The following is a 27264-nucleotide window of genomic DNA, read 5'->3' on the forward strand; positions in this document are numbered from 1 at the left end:
AATGACCACATCCGTGTGTTTTTAAATAATTTCCTTCTGGAAACGAAGCCTCCCTCAGAGAATAAACCACCTTGTAGAAATAGGGTACAAACCCACAGATCAGGGCATCTACTTGGGGGGGTGGGGGAGGGTGCACAATGAGCGTACTTGTTTTCTTGGAAAGTTTGCAGCTAGAAGCTGCTCGGGGCACTCCTCCAAGACCTTTCTTCCCCCCTGTAGCAGCTGCCATTTGATCCCATGCTTTGGCTTTGAATGGAGCGCCCTGAGAATGCCAGATGTTGTGAACAAAGGTCTAAAAATAATCTATCCAGTGATCATTCAAGGGGAATATGTGCCTCGTGGGTACACGAGATGGGAGAACCTGATCTGTCTTTGAACAAGAAAGTTCAACAGCAGCTCCTGGCTCCTGATTCTGGGCTCCAAAACTTTTTTTGTTTGTTTATTTTTTGCCTCCCAGAAGCTGTTCAGCAAAGAGTCGTTTGCTTCAGCAGTCAGCTCTCTCCCTCCCTCTGATTTGTCTGGCGCCTTGAAAGCTGGGATCCGTATTTTCTTATTTCTCATCAGGAACATGGACTCCAGCAGCAATAGCCTGGGGCCCAAGCTGCATTTCTGCAAAAAGATCTTCACTACAGCCTTGTGTGTCTCAGTCTTACTCGCAGAATCCGGCTTGGCAAAGAATCTTTGGAAACGTGCCCTCCACCTGAAACTGGCCGAGAAGTATGATGTGAGTACCTAGCTGAGGGGGGACATCGCATGTGAACTAGCAGGAGGCAGGCGTATGTAATGGTGTGTCCAGTGTGTCCTTTGAGAATGATCAGGATTTGAATCCTACGCTTTTGCTGTTTGTAAGAGGGCTCATTTAAGCTTGCTAGGCTGTGTTAAACTTTTACCACCTATTTTCTGCAACATGAGACATACAGATAAGGGCACACTTTATACATTGAAAAATAAATTTGTCATGCCATAGCCACAGCCCAAGGAGGTGCTCTGCACTGGGAGAGGCTGGGGAAGGGTAGCATGACCAGACAGCAAGTGTGAAATATTGGGACAGGGGGTGGGGGGTAATAGGAGCCTATATAAGAAAAAGATCCCAAAATTGGGACTGTTCCTATAGAATTGGGACATCTGGTCACCCTAGAGAAGGGAAACCTGAATGAAGAAAAGGAGATTGTGGTTGCAAGTGCAAAACCCATATAAATGTGCATAGAAGTGCTAGCATAAAATACCAAAAGGAAAGTACCATGGTCCACTGCATAGAGTGGGGGAACTGGGAGTCAGAATTCCTGGGTTCTAAGCCCACCTCGACCACTGGCTTGGTGTGTGTGATCTAGCGCAAGTCGCTTCATCTTTCTGTGACTCATTTTACCCATCCACTGTAAAGTGAGGATAAATATGTAAAAGGGTTTTGTGACATTTAGCTAATGAACAATAGTGTCTTGTGATCCATACAGAAAAGGTACTATATACATATAAAGAGGTCGTTCCTGTCCTGGAGCAAGTAGTTCAAGGGAGAATCCATTCTCAGATTGGCCTCCTTTTATAGAATCATTGAAATTCAGGGCTGGAAGGGATCTGGAGAGGTCATCTAGTGCAGCCACCTGTGCTGAGGCAGGACCAAATATACCTAGAACCATCCCTGACAACAGGTGTTTGTCTAACCTGGTCTTAAGCACTGGAATAGGCTTCCCAGGGAGGTTGTGGACTCCCCATCACTGGAAGTTTTAAACTATCCTTCGAGTTAGACAGTTTCTCCCAGTATTGAACTGAAATCTCCATTGCTTCGGATTAAGCCCATTTCTTCGGTGGACTTGGAGAACAATTGATCACAGTTCTCTTTATAACAGCCTTTAATGTATTTGGAGGCAGTTAGCAGGTCCCCAACCCCCACCCCGCCCCTGTCTTTTTTTTCTCAAGACTAAACGTGCCCGGTTTTTTTAACCTTTCCTCGTAGGTCAGGTTTTCTAAACCTTTTATCCTTTTTGTTGCTCTCCTCTGGACTCTCTGCAATTTGTCCACATCTTTCTTAGTGTGCTGCCCAGAACAGGACACAGTACTCCAGCTGAGGTCTCACCAGTGCCGAATAAAGTTGGGGCAATTACCTCTGGTGGCCTACATACAGCGCTCCTGTTAATATACCCCAGGATATTAGCCTTTTTCGCAACTGCATCACATTGTTGACTCTCATCCAATTTGTGATTCACTATAATCCCCAAAGCCTTTTCTACCGTACTACCACTTAGCCAGTTATTCCCCATTTGGTAGCTGTACATGTGACGGGTCCTTCCTGAGTGTAGTACTTTGCACTTGTCTTTAGTGAATTTCAGCTTATTGATTTCAGACCAATTCTCCAATTTTTCAAGGTCATTTTAAATTCTAATTCTGTCCTCCAAAGTGCTGGCAAACCCTCCCAGCTTGGTGTCATCTGCAAATTTTATAAGTGTACTATCCACTCCATAATCCAAGTCACTAATGACAATATTGAATAGTACCAGACCCAGGACAGACACCTGCAGGACTCCATTAGATATGCCTCTCCCTTCCCCTCAGTTTGACAGTGAACTGTTAATAACTACTCTTTGAGCATAGTTCTTTCAACTGCCTTTTAGAAATTTCCTCTAGTTCACACTTCCCCAGTTTGCTTATGAGAATGTCATGTGGAACTGTGTCAAAGCCTTATAATCAAGATATATCACAGCTACAGCTTTGCCCGCTATCCACTAGGAGAGTAACCCTATCAACGAAGGAAATTAGATTGGTTTGGCTTCATTTGTTCTTCAGAGATAAAGTGGGTGATGTAATATCTTTTACTGGACCAACTTCTGTTGGGGAGCAAGACAAATTTCCTTTTCCCCCTATGACTAGAGAGGTGTTAATGGGCCACTTCACCTTGAATGATCCCTTGAAATATGTGTTAACAACTCATGCTAAACAATCTGCTCCACCTTGCATTTAGCTGTGACACTCTGAGTACACTTCCCAGACCTGAGGAAGAGTTCTGTGTAAGCTCGAAAACTTGTCTCTCTATTATCCTGGGACCAACATGACTACAACAACACTGCATACATGATTTGTTCTTGACTATTCTCTGGAAGTATCTCCTCCATTCTGCCTCCCCAGACTTTTGACAGGTGTTCATTAGCACTGCTTGCTGGCGTGGGTTTCTGGCTGACATGCCATCATCTAGGACCAGCGTCACTCTTACCTTCAGGCCATTATAGCTGAGAACAAACCAGTGAAATGCAGGAAACTTCCTGCAAAAGCACAACACACCTTTCTAGCAAGGCTCAAAGGTCTTCTGCCCAGCAATCCAGTTGCAATGTGCTTGAAAACCCTTTGTGGCTAATTAGTGTGTTGCAAAGAGAAAACTAGCCTAGTCTCCAAAGTGGTAGTGGACACTATGACCACAGTGTCCCAGGTCTGAGAGGTTGTCCGTCAGGATCAGTGGCAGAAAAGCTGCAACTGTTCTGTGTACACAGAACAGAAGGGGAGGGATTGGGCCTGAGCATGTTTCTGGAGTTCAAAATATTCTGGGGCCAAAAGATTTTTCTCAGTATTGCCAAAGGTTCAAAAATCATGAGATAGGCTTTAAGATCACAAGATTATGTAAAAACAATAGATTTGGGGTTCTTTTCATTTGCCTTCTGCTTTTTGAGTCTTTAGGTTTGTGGTTTAGATGCACTGGAGGTGGGGGGTGTCACATTTTGAAGCTTTCTCCACAGTCACAAGGGCTAGAAACTTACTTTTTCTTTAAGCATGAAGGCTGAAATCATCACAGATCCACCTGACTCCAGAAGCAGGGGCTTTAAGGAAAACAATCATTATCATGAGACTCATGACAAAATCATAAGAGTTGGCAACACTGTTCTAGACATCAACAAGTAGGAGGTAAAAAGTATACATATTTTTGTAAAAAGAAAATTCCTGACAGTGTGAATATAACAGTTAAAAATTCAAGGCATGCTAGTTAAAGGGGATCTCAGAAAACCAGTTGTTGTTTTTTAAAGTAGCAAATTAAAAAAAATTCAGATTGACCGTGTCCTTTTAAAAGCCAACATTGGCCAATGCCTTTTGCCTCCTGAATATGTTGGGTCAAAATTTCAGCCATTGTTAAGCTGGCATCTGTTTCCAAATGCTCAGGTTTGATTGGGCCCACAAAAGTTGATGCTAAACTTGTTTACGTGTTCACTGTTGGTGAAGGCACCCAGCCACTGCAGAGGAGCACAGAGAACGGGTTGTGGACACCGAGGGGTTGGAAACTCACATTAGCAGGCACAATCAAGGGCCCCGAAGACAAATGCCAGGGGATATGGCCCATGAGGCTGACAATGACATGTTCAGTCACAGATTTGCTCTGTGCACGTGACAGGTGTTTTGTGAAGTGAGGTTCACACACCTGATAAACAGAGGGAGGGTAATCGGAGACGGGTGCAAAATTTCTGCCTGTCACTTCATGAACCTTTTGCAGCAAAATTGTGAGGACAATGAAAAGGCAATGGGATGTTTCACTGTCAAATTTATCTCACTTTGGGGAGTTCAAGAACATTCGCTGGATTTCAGCATTCTTTTGTGAACATGTGAGGCTGCAAATTATTTAATAATATAGAGCAAAGAGCAGTTCTGGTCTGCTAAATCTCCATAACTGCACTGGAAAAATACCATTATTAGTAACAATAATAATTCTGCCATGTTGCAAAACCATTGTGAAGTTAAAATCTGCAATCCTCTGCTTTCCACAAAAACTATGAAGCAAAAGACTCAGACAGATAGAATCCTATGTTTTGATGTTCAGATAGCTTGTTCTAAGCCACAGAATCCTTTCCCTTGGGGATATGCCCTCCTCCTTGAACCAGAGGCTTTTCAAAGGATTGTTTTTCTGGCAGCAGCTAATCCAGGTGCTACTGATCTGTCAAGCTCAAGAGTAATCACTTTCTCTAGGAGGGGGTGGAAGCTGCATTTCTCTGTCCTTTCCCTTGCACGCTTAAAGAAGCGGAGTTCCAATGTCTGACGTTTCCCTTTCCAGAGCACTGGTCCTGGGCTCTCTCTACGTCTCGTGTATGGTTCTGCACACCAATGTGCTGCATCGTCCATGCCTTGCTGAATGCACACGAGTCATGCAGAGTGGGGAATGCTCCTGTGATCAGCATTGTTCTTTCTCCACCTAGACCCTCACATCTCATCCGACAGGTCTGTCTTGTTGGAGAAGAGGGGAACAAATGAGACATTGTTCTTAGTCCGTTGTTTGACCTCCCCCAAGCTAATGTATTTGTTGCCCCCTGCTTATACCAAGAACAGTGTTTAGAATGAATGCAGGATGGTGTTTCAGATCCCTTGCTTCTGGCAGCAAAAGGAAGGAGTGGGAATATTTGGGACGTTCAGTTTAGCCATGTTAGATTTCAGTTGATGGAAGGGATGTCAGTGATACAAAAGTGGCCAAAAGGGAAGAGGTTGGAGTGGAACAGCAGATTTGTGCGGTATTAATGTAGAAGTGCAATCAGATGGAGTCCCGAGGGATAGGGCCTAGTGAGACAGCCGAGGGCCAAGGATGTAACCCAGTGGGAACCTCTACTGAGAGTGGGAGAAGTTTCCAAAGATCCAGCAGTAGCAGTAAAATGTAGATGATGATCCAGCAGGTATTCCTTATCCCCCATTTCTATGAATATGCACATCACGCACAAGATGTTTATTCTTTATTGTTTCAGAGGAAAGATGACTGGTGGCCATTAACTAAACAAATCCCACCAATCACACGGCACACACTGAAATCAATGGCAACACTCCTATTGATTTATAGTGGGCCAAGACTGGGCCATAAGCATTGTCTCACGAAGGCAGGCATCTGGAACAATGAAAGGAAGCCAGCCTCGAACTTAAAGGATCTGACCCTCATCTGATGTACATTGGTGTAGCATTACTGACTTCAATGATGCTGTGCATATTTACACCAGATGAGAATCTGGCCCTAAATCTCTCTCAACAGGAACCCCAGCTAGAAATATGTCTCACCGGATCCATTCTGTGTTGAACTCCAAGGAAATCTAAATAGATTTCTGCTGCACATAAGGATATTACAAGTGTCAGAGCATTGTGCTTAGAGGCAAACTGGTTCTCATTTGTAGACATGAAAAATCTAAGGATGGATGGAATTTTTATGAGGCAGGCCAGATCCCTCAGATGTTACTGAAAGTCTGGGAATACAGTGAGTGATTTAGGGTAATGAGGCTTCATTCCATTTTTTTCTAGTGACTCTGGACTTGGCTTTCCAGGTTCCTCAGCTGAACTTTTAACTTTCCGCTGTTAACTAGTTTCTGGAAGTCTTTAATGCAGCTATCGCCATTAAAATGAGTTCATGAGTCTCCTGAGACAAACTGCAACTTGCCTCCAGGATTGAAAAATATCTTCAAGTGCAGAAATGTTAAGACATGCCAGAGTCCATAATATTTAAAAATCCAAGTCATGCTCACAGCCAAAATGTAAATCCTACCAAGCTATTAAATAGGCACTCGTGGAAATCATTATTCCAAGACAGCAGTAATACAAGACTTTGTAAATGAGGGAATTACTTTCCCCCCCTTTTCCTAAAAATCTTATGATACCCAAAGCAGCGGCAGCATGTTGATTAGTTAAATTTTGCAAACATGCTGTACAGCAGTGAATTTTTAAGTACTGGGATATCAGAACACTAGGAACACTGAGAAAATAAGGCAAAAACTTAGTAGGGAAACAGCTACTCCGGGAATTCTTGGCCTTAGAACTTTTATTGTTCTAAAAGGGAAGTCACATTCATTATGGTCAACTGTTCATTATGAATTTTGCCCTTTCAATTAGTGAATCAATCATATTTGTTTTCTTTTAAGTATCAGTTACCCATCTGTATTTGCTAAATATTTTGGGTAAATACATTTCAGACTATGGGTTGAGTGACAATAACATTTTAAATAGGAGAATAACAACTAATGAACTTCCAAAATGAATGCTTTGATGAATGATCGTCCCTGCTAAAGTCTATGGAACTTTTGGGATTCCTGAACATTTTCACTGATATGCAGTGTTTGGACTGGATTATGAATTATGGATAGACCTGGTTCCACAAAAAGAAAATTTGAAAATTTTGATTTTTTTTAAATTAAAAGTTAAAAATTGGAAGTTAGTGTTCTGACCAATTCTATCGCTGGTTAAAAATGGGGCCAAGGGAGGAATTGGGAATATCTTTGTCAAAATTTTTCTTTTTGTTGTTGCTGTTGTTGTTTTACATTTTGAAATCAAAATATTGAACTTAAAAAAAAATCAAAGAGCTCTCATGATTAATAGTGACAGGTTCAGAGTAACAGTCGTGTTCGTCTGTATTCGCAAAAAGAAAAGGAGTACTTGTGGCACCTTAGAGACTAACCAATTTATTTGAGCATAAGCTTTTGTGAGCTACAGCATCCAGCCAGCATCCAGCCAGTATGCATCCGGTGAACTGAGCTGTAGCTCACGAAAGCTTATGCTCAAATAAATTGGTTAGTCTCTAAGGTGTCACAAGTCCTCCTTTTCTTTTTATGATTAATAATGTGACTCATCAATGCATAGGAAGAAATTCTGATACTCTTCCTTACTTTGAGCAGCACCTTACTCCATAAGTGCCTGTTAAATACATGGACTGCTAGTGGAATAAGGTGCTTGTCAACATGATTAGGCATATTAGAACCTGACAGTGTGAATATAACTTGGTGCTTTCATTTGTGGAAATACTGGTGAATTAGGCTTTTTTCCCCTCACTTCTCAACAAATTAAAAACCAATCATCATCTGGATTTTCCCTACCATACCCCATGATCTACAAGCTCCAATTGTTTGTTAGAACAATTGAGAACCTGGGTGGGTTTACACTACAGTTCCCACATAATATATTGGATGCATCTCAATCAGAGGGCATTTCAGACATCTGGGAATGTTTCCTATTATTAAGGCTGGTTCTTGTCATTGCACAAATGTATGAGATTGGCTGAAATAAAGAAATATCACATCGTTGTCACTATATGTTATGCATGATTCATTACAGAGAAAGTGGAGGTAAAATCTATCATGTCAGCATTACAAATAATATACAACATTTTCCCCTTATCACGTTGAACGGAATTGCATCAATTTCCTATGAAATGAACTATTAGTTATTCCTAATTACATTTTAAAATAACTGATTACAATCCACTCATTCATAACAACAAGGCCATAGTAGGAGCAGTCAGTCCCAAAGTTAATAAATCCAGTTATTTGTGCACTGCCTCTCAATAGTTGCAAACTGAGGCCATCTGGAGGAATCTAAAAGCATTGCAGTGAAGCCTTCAAAATCTTGCTTAAATGTTTCCTTGTACATTGATGTAATGACAATATTTGAATGAAGGGCTCCCATAATTTTCCCCCCCTTAACCTATGCCTGCTGTGTGCATTTATTTGGGAAGGAGAAGACTGAGTGATTGGAAAATCTATTTGCGTTCTTATTTAAAGAAAAGCAGTTTCCCACACATAACCATTACCAGGCCCAAGGAGAGAAGCAGAAACTCTTGGCAAGCAGGCTTATCTTAGATGCAAATCATGGGAAATGCTTATACATTGTACCTGAGAAATATACTGGATGTGTTGTTCCTACAGGGGAGTATCCAGCTTGTGAGTTCAAGGTCTTGCAGGGGATCCTATCGGTATCCTGTCCCAGGAAGTTTGTTTTTCAACATCTAGTTCAATGAGCTGTACCCTAAAGACAAACATTTGCTTTCCAGAGGCGTTGTTGAGTCCCAGGGAGAAGGTACCTCTGGCAGGGATGATTTAGCAGTGCCCAGACATGGGGAGAATCTCTCAGTGTTAATCCAAGTTCCTCTGTAATCTGATGATGCCCTCTTGAGAGTGGCCTGACTAGAGTGGTGCAATGCAGTAGAGAATCTGCCCCTTTGTGACTGATTTGCAAATGCTAGGGTGCTGGACATCATTACGAGAGTGTAGGTAGAGTCTTAAACCAAACAATCTGATAGCAAGTTCTTTTCTTGTCTCCATTTGCAGCTTTATCATTTTGGGCTGAATGCTGATCTCAGTTACAGGGTGTAAATCCAGAGTAACTCCTTTGGCTTTGGTGGAGTTTATTTGGCATTACACCTGTGTTCATGAGAGCTGAGTCTAGTTTGATCCCAATATTTGATTATAGTCAAACTTTTCTAATCTCTATTTCTGAAGTTTGCTCTCTTCAGTTTAGCTTAGTTTCACTTACATTCCCCAGGTTCTCTGTCTCTCTCATGTGCTCACACATACTGACACCATATTCTTTTGCAAATCCAACAAAAGTTATTTTTTTTATACTCCAGAGCATTAATAGACACTTTGCTGATAGCACATGGTAATAGTTAGATAGCAAAAGAGACAAGAAATCTTTGTGTCTGAGGAACATAAAAATTCAGAAATCAAAAATCATTCCTCCAAGGAGTGATGTATTATTTAGACAATGGGTCTGATTTTCCCCTGCACTGAAGATGCTTTGCATTGTCCCACCAACACAAAGCAGCCCTAAGGCTGACGTAGCTAGCCAGGGAATGCTTGCCGTGATCTGTCAGAGCCACCTGTTGTGGCCTAGAGTCACTATATCTGATCCTTGGCTACCCTCTTCCCAGCCCTCTGCATAGCTTCCCAGCCACTGAGAAGAGGGTGGACCCCAATCCTATTCTTTTCCCCTTGGGAAAAGGGGTGTGATCAAGGGGAAAGGGCATGCCTGGGGCTCCCCATATTAGCTCCTTAAGGAAGTTGGCAGCTAGTGCAAATGATAGCAGCTGCCAGGTTGCTCTAATTGACACCATGGGACTGGCACACAGACAGCTGATGTTCAGAAGGTCACATAGGCACTGCCATGAGGAGGGAAGCACAGGAGGAGAAACATGGCCGGTGGGTGGGGCTGATCCACATATGCAGCCCCCCCCCACCAGGGCAGGTGGAAGCTGAGTCAGCTGTAGTGTCTGCAGAGTGCCTGAGGTGGGGAAATTTTGTTCCTTCCCCTTTCCCACAGAACTCCCCTGCCTCACACTGCATGTCTGAGCGCAGGGATGAAGGCTTTGGCCCATGGGGAGTATGAATCAGGCTTGAGCCGCTTGTCAATTTCTGTGGAACGCAGGGAGTTGGCTTCTCATCCAAATGCCATCTTTGTGAATCATGTTACTTTGTATGCCGCTGCTTATGCTTGTCAGGGAAAGTACCACGCTCTGCTAATTCTACTTGAGAGTTTTCCTCATCGTTTATGTGTGATTAAGAATAGGCCGTATTTTCCCCATATCCAAATACAGTTTGACTTGGCATAGTATTAAATGGCCACGTGTCCTCCTCTGCAGCTTCTGGTACAAAGCTGGACATTTCATACAGAGGTTTCAGAGTAGCAGCCGTGTTAGTCTGTATCTGCAAAAAGAACAGGAGTACTTGTGGCACCTTAGAGGCTAACAAATTTATTAGAGCATAAGCTTTCGTGGGCTACAGCCCACTTCATCGGATGCATAGAATGGAACATATAGTAAGAAGATATATATATATATATATACACATACAGATAAGTTGGAAGTTGCCATACAAACTGTGAGAGGCTAATTAATTAAGATGAGCTATTATCAGCAGGAGGAAAAAAAACTTTGTAGTGATAATCAAGATGGCCCATTTAGACGGTTGACAAGAAGGTGTGAGGATACTTAACATGGGGAAATAGATTCAATATGTGTAATGACCCAGCCACTCCCAGTCTCTATTCAAACCCAAGTTAATGGTATCTAGTTTGCATATTAATTCAAGCTCAGCAGTTTCTCGCTGGAGTCTGTTTTTGAAGCTTTTCTGTTGCAAAATTGCCACCTTTAAGTCTGTTACTGAGTAACCAGAGAGCATGAAGTGTTCTCCTACCGTTTTTTGAATGTTATGATTCCTGATGTCAGATTTGTGTCCATTTATTCTTTTGCGTAGAGACTGTCCGGTTTGGCCAATGTGCATGGCAGAGGGGCATTGCTGGCACATGATGGCATATATCACATTGGTAGATGTGCAGGTGAACGAGCCCATGATGGCGTGGCTAATGTGATTAGGTCCTATGATGGTGTCACTTGAATAAATATATGGACAGATTTGGTGTCAGGATTTGTTGCAAGGATAGGTTCCTGGGTTAGTGTTTTTGTTGTGTGGTGTGGGGTTGCTGGAGAGTATTTGCTTCAGGTTGGGGGGCTGTCTGTAAGCGAGGACTGGTCTGTCTCCCAAGATCTGTGAGAGTAAGGGATCGTTTTTCAGGATAGTTTGTAAATCTGTGATGGTGTGCTGGAGAGGTTTTAGTTGGGGGCTGAAGGTGACAGCTAGTGGTGTTCTATTTTCTTTGTTGGGCCTGTCCTGTAGTAGGTAACTTCTGGGTACTCTTCTGGCTGTCAATTTGTTTTTTCACTTCAGCAGGTGGGTACTGTAGTTGTAAGAATGCTTCATAGAGATCTTGTAGGTGTTTGTCTCTGTCTGAGGGATTGGAGTTGTATCGTAGAGCTTGACTGTAGACAGTGGATCTTGTGGTGAGTCCTGGATGGAAGCTAGAGGCATGTAGGTAAGTATAGCGGTCAGTAGGTTTCCGGTATAGGGTGGTGTTTATGTGACCATCGCTTATTAGCACAGTAGTGTCCAGGAAATGGACCGCTTGTGTGGATTGGTCTAGGCTGAGGTTGTGGTGGGGTGGAAATTGTTGAAATCATGGTGGAATTCCTCAAGGGCTTCTTTTCCATGGGTCCAGATGATGAAGAAGTCATCAATGTAGCGCAAGTAAAGTAGGGGTGTTAGGGGACGAGAGCTAAGTCAGCCATAAAAATGTTGGCATACAGTGGGGCCATGCGGGTACCCATAGCAGTGCCTCTGACTTGAAAGTATATATTGTCCCCAAACGTGAAATAGTTGTGGGTGAGGACAAAGTCACAAAGGTCAGCCACCAGGTTTGCCATGACATTATCAGGGATACTGTTCCTGATGGCTTGTAGTCCATCTTTGTGTGGAATGTCGGTGCAGAGGGCTTCTACATCCATAGTGGCCATCTCACTTTACAGGAAGGTTTTAAATTTGTAAAAGGCTGCTGGCATTAATCACTTACAACAAACACAGAATAATTATGAAACACAGGAACAATAAGGCCTCTCTATCATCATCTTCATTTCAACTTACCTCTCTTTCTCGCTAGAGTATTTTTAAGGCACCGGTTACTGAAGTGCCTACTGCCTCTCTCTCTTACTCTTTCAGACAAGTGTAATGGACATTTTAGGGATTTAAAAATTAAACTCCTGAACACTTCTACATCATTAAAACAATGAAATAAATAGTAGTACTTGGTATTTAGGTAACACATTTCATCAGCTGATCTCCAAGCACTTTGCTAAGGTAGCAACAGATTAGTATCTTCATTTTACAGGTGGGGAAACTGAGGCACAGGGTGGTGGTATCACTTCCTTGATGAATACGTGAAGTCAGTCACTTCTTAATGCTCACTCCAGCTATGTCACTTTGCAATATGTTTAATGTTGACCAAATGTTCTCCCTTATGCCAAATCTGTGTTTTCCCTTTTCTTCTTTTTTTTGCAAGGATTATGAGTACCCTCTTCATTCTCACAGCGCCCACTACCAGAAGAATGACCGCTGCCCTCCACCCCCGCAGACTTTACCAGAGCGAGCATGTGAGGTGCCCAGCTGCCGTTCAGATTCTGAATGTGAAAGACACAAGCGTTGTTGCTACAATGGGTGCATCTATGCCTGCTTAGAATCAGTACAGCCACCTCCAGGTATGGTAGGCTGTGAGATCAAACTGCCTCAGAAAGAAATGTCCAAGATGTTGCCCAGATACAAACAGAAACAGCTGAAATAACAATGGTAGGCTGTAAAATGGGGGGTGTATCCCCATATATATTAGTGTAGAGAGGTTAGCCGGGGCTTGTCTCTCTCTGGGGAGGCGGGGACCCCCACCGACTCACTAAGTTCGGGAAGAGGTCTAGCAGGGCCCCGGGCTACTTCCAGACTCCCCCTCTTGAGGTACCTGGGTTAGGGTGGTGTCCTCAGGGGGGTCCAGCACCATGGGTTCTTCGGGATAGGTGGCGAGGGGTAGACTCGGCAACTCCTCCGGGTAGCTGGCCTGGGGCAGGCTCAGCAACTCCTCCGGGTAGCCGGCCAGCCCTTGGGTCCACTGCAGGTCGCTGGGGCTTCCCAACCAGGAGGTAGGTAGATGAGTCTGGTCTCCCTGGCGGCTCCTCTCAAGGAGCTCTGGGTCTGGCCTTTATACTTCCTGTGCCATACCTGACCCTCTGGGTGGCGGGCTCAGAGCTCCCTGGCTCCACCCACTCTGGTGTCCAGAGGGGCTTGTCTCTCTCTGGGGCGGCAGGGACCTACACTGCCTCACTACAATTAGGTCTAAAATAGGACTTGGGGTTTGAGCCTGAATCAAGAACTAATCTTTGGTTCCGTTGTGGCGAATAGTTGAGAGCTGCCCTTGTGTGATTTTTGGCTCAAGAGAGAGGAAGTTGCACACATCTGTTGATCTTGCAAGATTTGTAAGATTTGGCAAGATTTCCACCAACTTGAATGGCAGAAATCACGAGATTAGTTATTTTCGCTATATTATACATTAACCCAAGTTCATGGCCGCATGGCAGGTAATGAGAGAGAGTGGAGAATTTTTGAATTTTCAAAATTTAAGTGAAAACTTTGCAAAACTTTGAAAAAAAAAATCTGAGTACATTTTTTGCTGGTCTTCAGTCAGTTTGGAACTTTTCCAAAATTCAAAGTTATGACAAAAAATGTTTGTAAAAGGTTTTCTGCATTTTTCAACCAGTTCTGCCAGTAACCTTTTTATAGGAAAAACCAAGATGCTTTAACCAGCTACTTGCCAAAATCAGAGATTTTCATTATTGTTGAGAACTAGCTTTAGGACAGTCATTTTCCTTTTATTATAGTGGATACTCTTAGTGTTGCAATGTATTTAGTCTCTGCCTGTAGATGAATTTATTTGAAAAGTTTGAGCAAAATCCTTTCTTCTGTTTCCAAGTTAAGGGAGAGTTCAGAAAGATATTCCTTTCCAACTGTGAAATAATTCTAACACCATCTTTTTAAAGAGATGGGTGGTCTACACTTACGGCAGCATGTACAGATGCTGCACGCCCAGCTAGTACAGGTATAAATAACAGTGTAGCTGGCGAGGCACAGCTTAGGTAAGTAGCGTAGAGTAAGTGCCCTACATGCCTGAACCCCCAGGGTACGCACGCTACATGGCTGTCTACTTACCCAAGCAGTACCCACCATGCCTACATTGCTATTTTTAACCATGTAGTGTCTCGTTGCAAGAGCCTTTCCCCACTGCAGTGAAAGGCTCCCGCAGTGGTGAAAAGCTCCATCAGCTCCCCACTGCCAGAACCTTTCCCGTTGCCTCCCAGCTGCCAGAGACATTCGTTGCCATGTTTAGCTACACACTGCAGTGGCATGTATGGACACAGCCTGTCTGCCAGGCCATGGGTCGTGACACATGTAATGCCGGTACTCTACACGCCGACATAAGTTTACACATAGCCAGGGAGACAGTCAAAATGGCTTGAAACTTGGCACAGACATCATTCTCATTGAACTCTGACTTCTCTTGGGTTACACAGGGAGCAAGAAAGAAATTTCTGAGCATGCTCCGTGGGGGGGGATTTGCTCTGACTTTTAGCAGCACTCAATGAAACTCTATCCAGTTTGGGCCAGATCTTACAAGGTGCCTAGTCATGGCTCAGTCCAAAGCCAACGGAAGTCAATGAGGGTCCTTCCATTAACGTCAATGGATTTTGGACCAGGGTCTCAAAGGTTGCTCAGCATTCTGCAGGCCTAGGCCCTTTGTACGTCCATGTTGCAGGGGTCCTTGCTATGACTGCTGCAATCAGGCTGCGGCTGGGACATTTTGAATGACTGCGAACGTAAATACGTCACTGAAACACACACAGTAAAACCCTCCCTGAAGAACTCCGCCTGCCTTATCATCAGGGACTGGAGAAAATCAGTGGCATGAAAGTAATTATGTGCCCTGTGACTGCTCATCCTTAACAATGTGGGTTTTTTAATAGTTTTAGACTGGTTGGTGCAGCCGAAACCACGTTGGCTTGGAGGAAACGGTTGGTTGTTAGACGGACCAGAGGAAGTTTTACAAGGTACAATGAGCGCAACTCGGCATTTTAATCACCTGGGCATTGTGGGTAGTTGAATTCTGCTGGATGAAGGACACTGATTTGGAAAATAATATGCAAGTCAGATGCAGTTCAGTGCCAATAAATCCGCCCTTTTTCAAGGGAGAATAGTAAATACTGTGGTTTCAGTTCAGAGCCTCAGACCCCTGTGAAACATCACTTAATCTACATTGCAGACCCAGTGTTAGCGTGGAAAGAACACTTCCTGTAAACTAATTGTCCATTAAATGAGATACAGATGTACAGTGCAAAAGGCCAAATAATAACAGATTTGTGATCGTACCCCATGTGGAAAGGTGACTCCAGGGTTTGTGAAGTGAACAGTATTTCAAATCTAAAGCAAAAGATTTGTTTTTAATATACAGCTCTGTTGAAAGCCTCTTTAGTAGGGGCAAAATTCTCTTCTTCCATCTGCCATGCAGATGCATAACCAGTTCTCATTAGTGCATGAAAATCTGATTGTCAGGGAAAGTGATGTGAACAGGATGAGCAAAGAATATACCCAATGCAACTTGTAAAAGAAGATTTTGCCCTCAGAGCTGGGTATGCCATGATAGCATAATCTGACACTACAGTATTGCATGTCATTCTGCATGCATGGGTGTTTGGGTTAGATGGACCAAGTGCAAAGGGGAGAGTCATTTCCTTCCCAATACATAACCCCAACTCCATAGAACTGATTTACATAACTCAATGCGAGATTAGTTTGTGTGTTGTATTTGGTGACCAACGCGATCCACTCCCATTCAAGCTTATAGAGTTTCATGTAACCTTTATTTTGTACATTTTAAGACCGTGCTGTTACCACCTATGAATGCCATATACATTCAAAGAGACAAGGTGGGTGAGGTAATATCTTTTATTGGCTCAACTTCTGTTAGTGGGAGAGACGAGCTTTCAAGCCACACAGAGCTCTTATCTTATCTTGCCTCTCTCACCAACAGAAGTTGGTCCAATAAAAGCTATTACATCATTCCCCTTGTATCTCTAATATCCTGGGACTGACGTGGCTACAACTACGCTGCATATACATGCAAAAACAGATAAGACCAGGAAAGTAATTGATCAAGTTACCTCTCCTGGCACACTCCCTATCAGTACTCAGCCTGGGCCCTGGAAGCTAATGATCCAACCAGTGATGAATCCTGGTCATGGTCCACCTGAGGAACATTGTGTAAACGCTAAGAAGAAGGGACAGGAGGACTTCTTTTGCAAATCTCTGGCCTCTGCTATGTTCTTACGCTGTGTCTTCTTCACTCTCGTGTTGTCTACCACTGTCTTTTATACCCTGTTCCATGTCTTAACTCATGCTCAGTTACCTCATCTGTGAACCTACCCATTCTCAACCTGACTAAACATTTTTATGCATAAATCATAACGAACCTAAACTAATACATTTTTGCTTACCCTGTTAAAACTTTTTTTTGGTCTACTTCTGTACTGATTTCCTTTGTATTCTCTGCTGTTTATTTTACTGGCTCCATCTAATTTTATCTTACTGGTCAGTTTTTGTGACTTTGGGTTTTTGCTTGTTTGCTTGTCTTGCTGGGCACCTGAAATTAACAATTCCCTCATGATGTTCTGTTTCACCCTGCTATTTACATAGATAAGGTTTTACAAAGCAAGACACACAAACTAGGTTTCATGGTTTACACAATCCTTAAGCTGTTATAACTAAGCTCTGAAATGTTGCATCAGCAGGGACACATAGAAAAGCAAAAATTCTTTTATATTTTTCTACCCTTTAGATAATTCATTTCTCCAACACAGTCCATTGCACTGTTTTCTAACAGATGCTTGAGATGCACTTTATTTAAATGAGTTTTAGGTTAATAGATTTCAAGGCCAGAAGGGACTATTGTGATCATCTAGCCTGATCTCCTCTATAACACAGGCCAGAGGATTTCACACAGTAAATTCCTGCATCAAGCCCTTCAGCAAGTCATGTCCCTGATCTGTCCCTCAGTTTCCCTATCTGTAAAATGGGGATAATGATACTGACCTCCTTTGTAATGTGCTTTGAGATCTACTGATGAAAAGCTCTATGTAAGAGCTAGATGCTATTATCTTTATATCATTGCTAGCCTGAATTTGTATAGTATCAGCTTCCAGCCACTCGATTTTGTTAGGCTTGGTCTTTGAAATTAAAGACCCCTCTCTTATCAGAAATCTTCTCCCTGTGTAGGAACTTCTAGATCATGGTCATGTCAACTCTTAAATAAAGATGAAATCACATCCCATTACAAATTCTCTGAGCTATCCAGTCCCACCTCAGTAGGGAGGTGTGATCTGAGCACAGGCCTGGAAAGTAGGAACTTGAGAATTGTCATTCTCAGCCCTGACACCTTTGGTGGCCTTAAGCCTGTCTCTTGGGGACCTGATTTGCAGACTCCAGATGTTGCTCATGCAGTTCCATGTGTGTTTCCCATGCATGCACAGCTGAGCATGCAGACAGTAGGTTCCTAAAGTAAGTGCAGGCCTGAAGTCTGAAAATCAGGCCTTAAACCTCATTGCCTCCATTTCCAGATGTATAAAGTGAGCATAAAACGACCTGCCTTGCAGGTTTAATTTATTAATCAATGGTTCTAAAGTACTCGGACAGTCTTGCTTCAAGGCTTCGGCCAGTCATTATTAGAGACCTGGATGAGATCTAAGAAATGGGGCAGATTATCCCACATCTGCCTACTGTGGGGGTCCTTCCACCTTCCTCTGAAGCATCTGGGGCTGGCCACTATCAGAGACAGGATATATGGATGCCGGCTCTGATCCAGACTGGCAATTCCTAATGAGAAAATTCTGCCTTCAACTCCACTGACTTCACTAGGGTTGTACAAATGTCAGTAAAATATACTGCCCCCCCATTTATTTTTGACTCTTATTTTATTTGATTACAGCTGAATGGAGCAGTTAGCATGAAGTGCTCCAGAAGTCGTGTGTGAGAATTAATTTATTAGTTAATAGATGTAGAGCATCTTGAATATTTTGGAACCATTCCTTGCTGTGCCCATTGACCTCTGGGCACAGAAGAAGGGGAGAACTACCAGGGAGTTGGTAACAGTTCCCTGGTTCTTGATCTAAACCCGGGTGCTGGTTAAAGCAGCTTGATGGCTGCTCTAAATTGTGCCAGCTGGTAACAGTCCTGGAGAGGCCACCAACTGTTCAGAGCACTGCCAGCCACCCCTCTTTTCCACCGGTCTCCAGCCCCAGCACACACCCCGTAGAAAGGGCTGCAGGAAGAACAGAAAGGCAGCTAGCTAGGGACTCTCCAGTTAGTGGAAACAGTCATTCTCCCCTCTCTTTGAATGGAGTAAAGCCGTGTCGAGCTCTCTACACGTGTTAAATATTCAATATTACTGTTTGTAAAGCACTTTGAGATCTTTTCCTGGGAGGGGCTTCCAAAGAACACAGCAGGATTATCCTTCTCCGGTTATCCTGGCCTAATAAAATCTAGGTTTATGACACGCAGGCTTGTTTTCCAGCGGAGGCCTGCAGCACCACTGAGGATGGGGATGAGCCTCTGCATTGCCCTACAGGATACGAATGCCACATCATCAATCCTGGCAACACAGCCGAAGGAATCCCCAACAGGGGTCAGTGCATCAAGCTACGAGGAAATCCCGGTCAGTTCATTCAAAAACATCCATCCTCGCTTACTCTGTCCAACGTAGGGACTATGCTGAGGGGTCTCTCACCTGCCCTGAGGCAGATAAGGGCTTGTTAGGTCAAGCTAAGTAGCATTCCTGGGTTTTCACCTCCTCCCTCTTTTAATCCCGGGTTTCTTCAGCGATGTATCTGATCTTTCCACCATGTATCCATCACACTTCCATATGACAAAGGAAATGTTCCTGCTGCGTTGCAGGCAGCTATCCCCCAAGACTGAACATCATCTCCCCCTTGCCCCCCACCCCAACCCCCCGGCAGCCTCTCCATTCCCTGCTGTCTCAGTTGAGTGGATGCTTCGGAACCCAAGTCTCGCATGCACATGGTGCTGGCAATCAAGTCATTGCTTTGGCCTTAAAAGAAAATGCCATAAGACCAAATATGGGAGCTAAATTCAGGGGGTGAGGAAGTGGGGGTGGGGAAGGAGTTCCGAGTGAGATGAACACCCTGTATAAACATGGGGGAGCTAATGTCTGCACCTAGTTATACATCAGCCACCCCACAGAGAGAACAGTGGGTTGCCATTACTTAACTGGGGGCAGAATCTGGAGCATATGTTTTTGTGGCTCGTCTTTACTGTGTGTTCTTTTGATCATACTGGTATGATACTCAAGGATAAGGCACTATGAGCATGCAGGATAGGTCACCATTTAATTGGGGGAACCACTGCACAGTTAAAAGCTGTCTATGTGTAACGCCTTAAATCACACGAGAAAATTAAACTGCTGCCTTTGAAAAATCCCAAGGGTACAATCAACACAAACAGCTCATGGTCTTTCGGGGCTTCTGGAAAGGTGCTGACTGATCTCAATTTCCAGGGAAGCCAAAGGGAGTTCAGTGTTCGGCACCATTCGGGATCAGCCCCTAAATAAATCCGAGCAGCAATTCACTTTTCTCTCTTTTTCTTCATGTGTGCAGTACATGACATTCTGGACTGTAAGCCAAATTCTCAGCATAGCTCCACTGAGTTCTTTAATTTACTTGACTTCAATAGAGCTAAGCCAATTTACAAGCTGGGGAATAGGCCCTGTAAATTTATTTGATCAATGTCTGTGCATTTGCATTTTGGCTGGGACAGGAAAGAATTTATTCCCATCTACAGACGATAGTAAACCTTAGCTCATTCTATTTAAATATCAAACAGTAAAGTTCTTAAACTACAGTAGAAAATCAAGATTGAAATTGTTTTGTGTCACCTGACCAGAGTTTCTCCTGTTGTTTCAATCACAAAGATCATCCTTTTTTTTTTCTCCACTGGTGTGTTTGCCAATAAGGGAGCTCACACATGCTGATGTGTTTTCTGAGACCGTTTTCAATCTGTACAAGAGTGTGCAGCTTCTGTAAAAGATTTATGGACTATATACTCTGTGATGCAACTCATCACAGGCCAAAAACATCAGCAGCCCCTTTTCCTACGTAACCACAATAAAAACTAGTAGAAGTATCAAACCAGAGCCCTCTTTTGTTGTGGTTTTTTCCTGTAATAAAGACTAAAGGCTTCAGAATTTCAACTTCCTTTGCCTTTCTTGTGTCTTTGAGGGCTTTTTAAATGTCCTCTAGTCACTAATGTAATGATATATACCTGTGTTTATGGTGTTCATGCACTCGCTGTCTCTTTGAGCTGTAAAAGTTTCGGACACAGTGTGGTCCCTGGTAAACAAAGGAGAGGAAGCTGGAACTTGAACTGTGCGGAAGCCTGTTAGAGTGTCTCAAATTCTAGCTATGTTTTCTTTAATAAATGCTTTATGTTTAAGAAAGACTAATTATTTAGATCATGACTACTTTTAGTGGTCAGAGTATTTAGGAGGAGGATGTGACTGCATGGATCCACTGGCCAAAAGGTACTGGTAGGAGCTACATAGCGGCCTACAGATACCAAGACAACACAGCTGCAGCCATGGGAAGGCAAGATGCATGCTCTGTTCCCTGCCCAATTGTTGAGGATAGGAATCTTGGTCCCCCTAGTTCCCTGTAGAGTTTTCAGGCTATGCACAGGGACCAGGATTTAATCCAAAGAAAGCAGTTAAGAGCGAAGCCTGGTTGGATACGTTATCATAACTAGGCTTGGACGGATTCTATTTTTATCAGTAAATCTCGATTTCACCATACACCCAAAAACTGATGAAAAATACTTCCGTCAATAATATTCTAAATTTACAGATAGGAGAAGTAAGAAAAGTCCTGCTTGTGAACCTGTCAGAGTTTGATTTAAAGCTATTTACCGTATACAGTTTGACATGAGACGTTGACAATTTGTGTTAATGGTTATCAAGCTTTATCTTTTTGAATCTCAACACCTACTGTCATTAAATAATTGTTGTCTGACCCCTCCCCCCCATACATCCCAATTTCCAGTGACTGTGAAAATTTGAATTGATGAAAATAGCCAACAAAATTGCTTAAAAACCATAATTTTGCACAACTGTAAACAATTTGAAATCAATAAAAAGTAGAGAAAAATGCTTTAAAATAAACATGGATAGCATCTGTCAAAATTATTTTAAAAAATCAAATTCTGCCAAGCCTGATCATAATGTATCTTATTGTTTTGCAGATGGACGCAACCTAAGGCATAAATATTACAAGGAGTATTTTGGTAAGACACCTTCTGTGGGTCTTTGGTATTGCTGAGCTTTACACTGGTCACATAGTTTACAAGGAATTTGCTGCCTATGAAATGGCACAGTGGGGAGACATTCGTCAGAAGCTTCTCAGCACACCTTTGCCAGTGCATCTCAGGGCAGATATGCAAAGCCCCTACCACAGCGTCTTCCAGAGCTGAGACTGCCAACAGTGCTGCAATGTATGGTGGGTTTATGATATGGAAGTCACCTCTGGAATGGGAAACACCCAATTCAATTCATTTTCACTTGTGATTTAATCAGGAAAGGAATCCTGTTCTTGGAAGGCGAAAAGCTAGGAAAAGCTACCCACTACTTTGCACCTTTTTTTTTTTTTCCTTGCTGGTTTTCCACACCTTAGTTAGATCACGATCACTCTTCGATCTAGAATGGAATGGTCAATCTCCCTTCAGTTAGTCCTATGCGACCTAACTGAGGCCCTGGGAGTAACCAAAGGCAGAATCACTGGTGTAATTTAAACCTACCACTGCTACAACAGCCCCACCAAAGAACTGGAAAATAAGACTGTCATAAACATACAGCTACGGGTAGCATAAAATCCCTCCTTTACCTGTAAAGGGTTAAGAAGCTCAGATAACCTGGTTGGCACCTGACCAAGAGGACCAACAGGGGGAGAAGATACTTTCAAATTTGTGGGGGAAGGCTTTGGTTTTGGGCTTTTGTTGTTGTTCTCTCAGGAGACAAAAGAAGAGACCAAGCAAGTATTCCAGCTCCTACTGAAATGATATATCTAATATTACAGAAATAGTAAGTAACAGCAAGGAATGCATTAGATTATCTTTTGTTTTAGCTTGTGAATTTTCCCTGTGCTAAGAGGGAGGTTTGTCCCTGGTGGTTGGTCTTTTTTGTAACTTTAAAGTTTTGCCTAGAGGGGAATCCTCTGTGTTTTGAATCTGATTACCCTGTGAAGTTACCTTTCATCCTGATTTTACAGAGGTGCTTCTTTTACTTTTTTTTCTTTATAATAAAGTTCTGTTTTTTAAAAATCTGGTTTACCTATTTGGTTGGTAGATTATTCTCAAGCCTCCCCAGGAAAAGGGGGGAAGGGACATGGGGGGATATTTTAGGGAACAGGAATTCCAAGTGGTTCTTTTCCTGAATCTTTGTCTAACTCACTTGGTGGTGATAGCAGTACCAATCCAAGCACAAGGAAGGATTTGTGCCTTGGGGAAGTTTTTAACCTAAGCTAGTAGAAATAAGCTTAGGGGGTCTTTCATGCAGGTCCCCACATCTGTACCCTAGAGTTCAGAGTCGGGAGGGAACCCTGACATGGTGGCATTGGTGGGATCATTTTGAACCAGAAGCACAAATCTCAGGATATTAAAAGGACTTATTTTTTTCTTTTGGCTGCTTGGAAAGCAGGGAGGTTTTTTTTAAAAAAATGGGGATAAACCTCCCTCTTAGCACAGGGAAAATTCACAAGCTAAAACAAAAGGTAATCTAACGCATTCCTTGCTATTACTTACTATTTCTGTAATATTAAATGTATCATTTCAGTAGGAGCTGGATTACTTGCTTGGTCTCTCTCTTTGTCTTGGAGAGAACACACAAGCCCAAAACAAAAACCTTCCCCCACAGATTTGAAAGTATCTTCTCCCCTTATTGGTCCTTTTGGTCAGGTGCCAATCAGGTTATCTGAGCTTCTTAACCCTTTACAGGTAAAGGAGGGATTTTATGCTATCCTTAGCTGTATGTTTATGACAAAGACACATACCATTTAAAATATACAGCTAGAAATCTTTCTGAAGCGTTCATTACTGAAAGGACATGCCGTAAACCCTAATTTTGCAGAATTTTGTTTTACAGGGAGTAATTCCAATAACGTACTTGGCTACATAAAACAACAGCAGAAGCACTTAGGATAGCTTGGGTAAGTACCCTCTGAATGGGTATGGATGGGATGGATGTGTGAAAATGCATGACGGTTGCCCAATGTACAGTGATTTAAAGACATAGTCTTTTACGAGTGAAATTACCCCTCCGTAGCATCAGGCATATGCTCCACTTAGATGTCCTTGAAGCCCTAGTGGTGCTGAGGCCATAAGAACAGCCATACTGGGTCAGACCAAAGGTCCATCTAGCCCAGTATCCTGTCTTCTGACAGTGGCCAGTCCCAGATGCTTCTGAGGGAATGAACAAATTATACTGGCCCTCTGCACAGGGATGAAATTCACTCTAGGGGTATGTCTACACTGCACCATAAACCCATGCTCAGTCTCAGATTTGAATCCAAATCCCCCTTCCATCCACACATACATCAGTCTGACTCAGGTCAGCACCTCCTCTGGACTGAGGCCTGTGGACCCTGCTGGAGGGGTGGGTCCGAGCCTGAGCCCTGTTGAGGCTTGAGTCCAGACCCGGTCAGTTTGCAGTGTGGACGCAGCTGAAGCCGCAGACTCCAGTCAGAAGAGCTGCACACTGCAGTGTAGCCACTTTAGCATGATTGTGAGACCTGGATCCAGCAATTGTAAACCCAGGTTTACAATGCAGTGTGGATGCTCAAGCACGGGCTTGGAAACATCAAGTCCACAAGCGCAGGTCCCACAGCCCTGGAGTTACAATGCCGTGTAGATGTACCCTAAGTGAATTTAGTTGAAAGGCATATGCTGACAAACGGGATATGGTATTCACCATCCCAAGGCTGGTCTGTGCTGCAGGGAGATCGCAGCAAAATATTCCTGGTGAAATTCCTCTCCTCAGGTTCTTTTTCATTTGGTTTTGATTTCTCAAAATTTCGCCAGTTTCCTGAAGAACCTCTGACATTTGGTATGTTTTCTTTTCCCATGTAGAACAGGACCGTGCAGCCGAATTTTGGGATTCTCAAACATTTCAAAACAGCATAGAGCCGAAGATTAACATTCATGTCCATGCATTGTATACAATTATAGTAAATGCCCAAATGTTTTATACTGCCCATCTAGGGCCCAAGTCTAAGGCAGCCACATCTGATCCGGAATGAGAAAACGCAGAGACCGGTAGTTTAGAAGAAGACTGCATTGGAACCCAATCTTGCAAACTCTTAGGCACAGGAATAACGTCACTGAAATCAGTGAAAAGACCTTCAGGGACTTCAGTCGGTTTTTGGGTCAGGCTCATATGTAAGAATTTGCATTATCAGCCAATCTGTCCCACACTGGTGGTGTCTTTATCTTTCAGAATCAGATGCAGCTGCATTAAAACAACAGGGACAAAATGAATCAGTTAACTTTTCATTCGGCCTATGTGAGGCCAATTGCTGAGGTTACATGGTTGGGTAAGAATGTGTTCTATGCAAACACCACAGCACTGATAAACATTTAAATTCCTTTTTTTTTATTATTTGATTTTCATTCAGTGGGACCTAACTATTAAGGAGCTTTTAAAGAAAGCTATATCCAATAGTTGTCTGGTTCAGATGAATTGCAGCCCTCAGTCTCCAGATACAGCTATTCAGCATCTTCCTGATCTCTGCAAGTTGTTGATAAAAGACCTGCATGGTGCAAGAGCAGCTATTCTAGAACTCAGCCCTGTGAAGAGTGGAAGAAATCCATTCCTTTGAAGGCAGCTGTAGTGTTTATGAGCAGCACCTTTACCACTGGAACAGATAACCAGTCTGATCCACAATTTCATTTCAGATCTATATCAGCACAGTACACACTACAATGCACATTAGGGGACTGAGTCTGATTTCGCTCACGTAGGTGTAACTCAGGAGTGACACTGGTATAAAAATGGTGCACGTGGGTTTAGAATCAGGCCCTAGATATAAACAACCAGCTTGATTTTTCTAATATATGTGTGCTGAATACAATCAGTGACTTTCATACTGCACGTACATCATATTAACAGAACTCAGAGGTCTCTTACCCATAAGGAAATGAATCGACTGGTAGCTTATGCATGACAATAGTATGAATGACTTTAATATGTTCACTCAAGAAAATGGGTCAAATGTGTCTCTATTGTGTCACCATTGAAATCAGTGGAAGCTACAGCAAGGATGAATTTGCCCCAGTGAACAACTATCCTTTTATGACTTAGTCTACAAGGTAATCTATGTATTTAACAACGAGGCTGGAAATGGTCTACCATGGTGCTCTGTCTGATATTCCCTTACGTACTACAGTATATGCAAATGTTTATCCTTCCCCTAGAGTTTGGAATCCCTATATGGTAAAGGGAAAGTTAAAAATACTGAGCATTTTTTACATAGTTGCTTTCTGTTTATTTGTTTGACCAGCAAAAATGGTCAGGTTTTAAAAAATTTCATTCCAGTGTTAGACTCAGAGACTTTGAGGCCAGAAGGGACCATCGTGATCACCTAGTCTGACCTCCTGCACATTGCAAGCCCCAGAACCCCACCCGCTCCTGAAATAGACTCCTAACCTCTGACTGAGTTACTGAAGTCCTCAAACCATTGTTTAAAGACTTCAAGTTACAGAGAATCTACCATTTACTCTAGTTTAAGCCAGCAAGTGATCCCTGCCCCACACTGCAGTGGAAGGAGAGAAAAAACAACCAGGGTCTCTGCCAATGAAATTCCTTCCTGACACACACCCCCCAACAAACAGTGAAAAATGTGTACAAAATATTTTACTATTTTTAAATCAGCTCCAGAGCTCAGTGCCCTTAGTCAATGTTATGTGTTTTAAGGACCTTGCAGGATCAGACACCTAGGCTCCGGTCTCATTGAGCAAAACACTCAAACACATGCTTAACTTGAGGTGAGCATTTTGCTTTGCAATGCTAGTTAAGCTCATGGCTGAGTACTTTCCTGGATAGGAGCTGTAGAGCAGGAATTTAATCATTGCAAAATGAATCTTTAAAAAAAAAGAAGAAGAAGAAGGAAAACTGATAAAATAAGGTACTGCTGAATGTTTGCTGGTTACTGCATGCTGTAGAAAATCCAGCCTACCTAATGGTGCTAAGGTGTTAATTTTTCTTTTAAAAGCTCTTTTAAATTGTCAAACTCAGAAACAAATCAGCCGGAGTGGAGATCTGAAGGCTACGTTTCCAATATAAACATTCATACTGCTTTTGACAACACCATATATTGAAAGACAAATTTTCCTGAGTTCTTTCTGCTGCCCAGAAAACAAATGGTTTTAAGGCAACATTGTAAAAGCTCAGTAGGAAACTGGTAATGTTAGCTTTTAAATAACACATCATATGTGTGTTTAGTCTCATTTTAAGGCTTGTCTGGTGCTACAATAAACTGTTCATGTGACGTTATATGCTCACAGTGCTCGCGAGCTGCCAGGGTCTCAGCTGGTGTCAATCGGTGCCTTCAATGGAGCCGCTCTGACCTCCACAACGTGAGAATCTGGCCCAATGACTCATTCAATACTATCACTCCTGTTTTGTGCTGCTTGTCATTCGAAACGTAGGGTCTCCTACTTTGGTGCTCAATAAAAACAAATCCTGTATATTTTTCAACTCTGTCTAGTTTCGGGTGTGTGTTTTTAACACCGACTCTGATCTTCTTTAAATTAAAAAAAAGGAAATGTCACGGTGAATTTCAGTCCATGTGAAAGCTGCCAGAGCAAAAGCCCGGGTAACCGAAGCCCTTCATTTATCTGTAGGACAGTATAGCTGGCAGCAGCCTGAGCTTTCCTTAACCTTTGCCCTCGTCACCAATGTACCTTGACCACCTGGAGGCTGGGTTGCTGGAACACTATGAGAGCCATTGACCCAAACTGTAAACCCTGTATATGCTGGACCACCACTTCAAGGCTACAGGTGTGACAGCATCCACAGTTCCAGCATCTATGC

The 27264-nt window shown here is 42.9% G+C and overlaps 1 protein-coding gene across 1 annotated transcript; it reads left to right on the forward strand.

The window, feature by feature from the left end:
• Positions 1 to 267: 267 nt before the first annotated feature.
• On the forward strand, positions 268 to 26911 carry WFDC1 (WAP four-disulfide core domain 1). The gene is made up of 7 exons (XM_073308475.2): positions 268 to 724; positions 12592 to 12787; positions 15092 to 15175; positions 18691 to 18831; positions 21426 to 21467; positions 23320 to 23383; positions 24303 to 26911. Exons 1-6 carry the CDS (start codon positions 569 to 571, stop codon positions 23376 to 23378), a joined length of 678 nt encoding a protein of 225 aa, XP_073164576.2. The 5' UTR covers positions 268 to 568; the 3' UTR covers positions 23379 to 23383; positions 24303 to 26911.
• Positions 26912 to 27264: the final 353 nt, after the last annotated feature.

Source organism: Lepidochelys kempii, chromosome 12 (genome assembly GCF_965140285.1).
Source record: "Lepidochelys kempii isolate rLepKem1 chromosome 12, rLepKem1.hap1, whole genome shotgun sequence".
Lineage (NCBI taxonomy): Eukaryota > Metazoa > Chordata > Testudines > Cheloniidae > Lepidochelys > Lepidochelys kempii.

What these genes read in the sequence shown, in the direction of transcription:
- WFDC1 (XM_073308475.2), top strand. Translation starts at nt 569, where the DNA reads ATGGACTCCAGCAGCAATAGCCTGGGGCCCAAGCTGCATTTCTGCAAA. An exon ending in AACTGGCCGAGAAGTATGAT is followed by an intron (nt 725 to 12,591) that starts GTGAGTACCTAG and finishes TTTTTTTGCAAG; the next exon opens with GATTATGAGTACCCTCTTCA. An exon ending in ATCAGTACAGCCACCTCCAG is followed by an intron (nt 12,788 to 15,091) that starts GTATGGTAGGCT and finishes GTTTTTTAATAG; the next exon opens with TTTTAGACTGGTTGGTGCAG.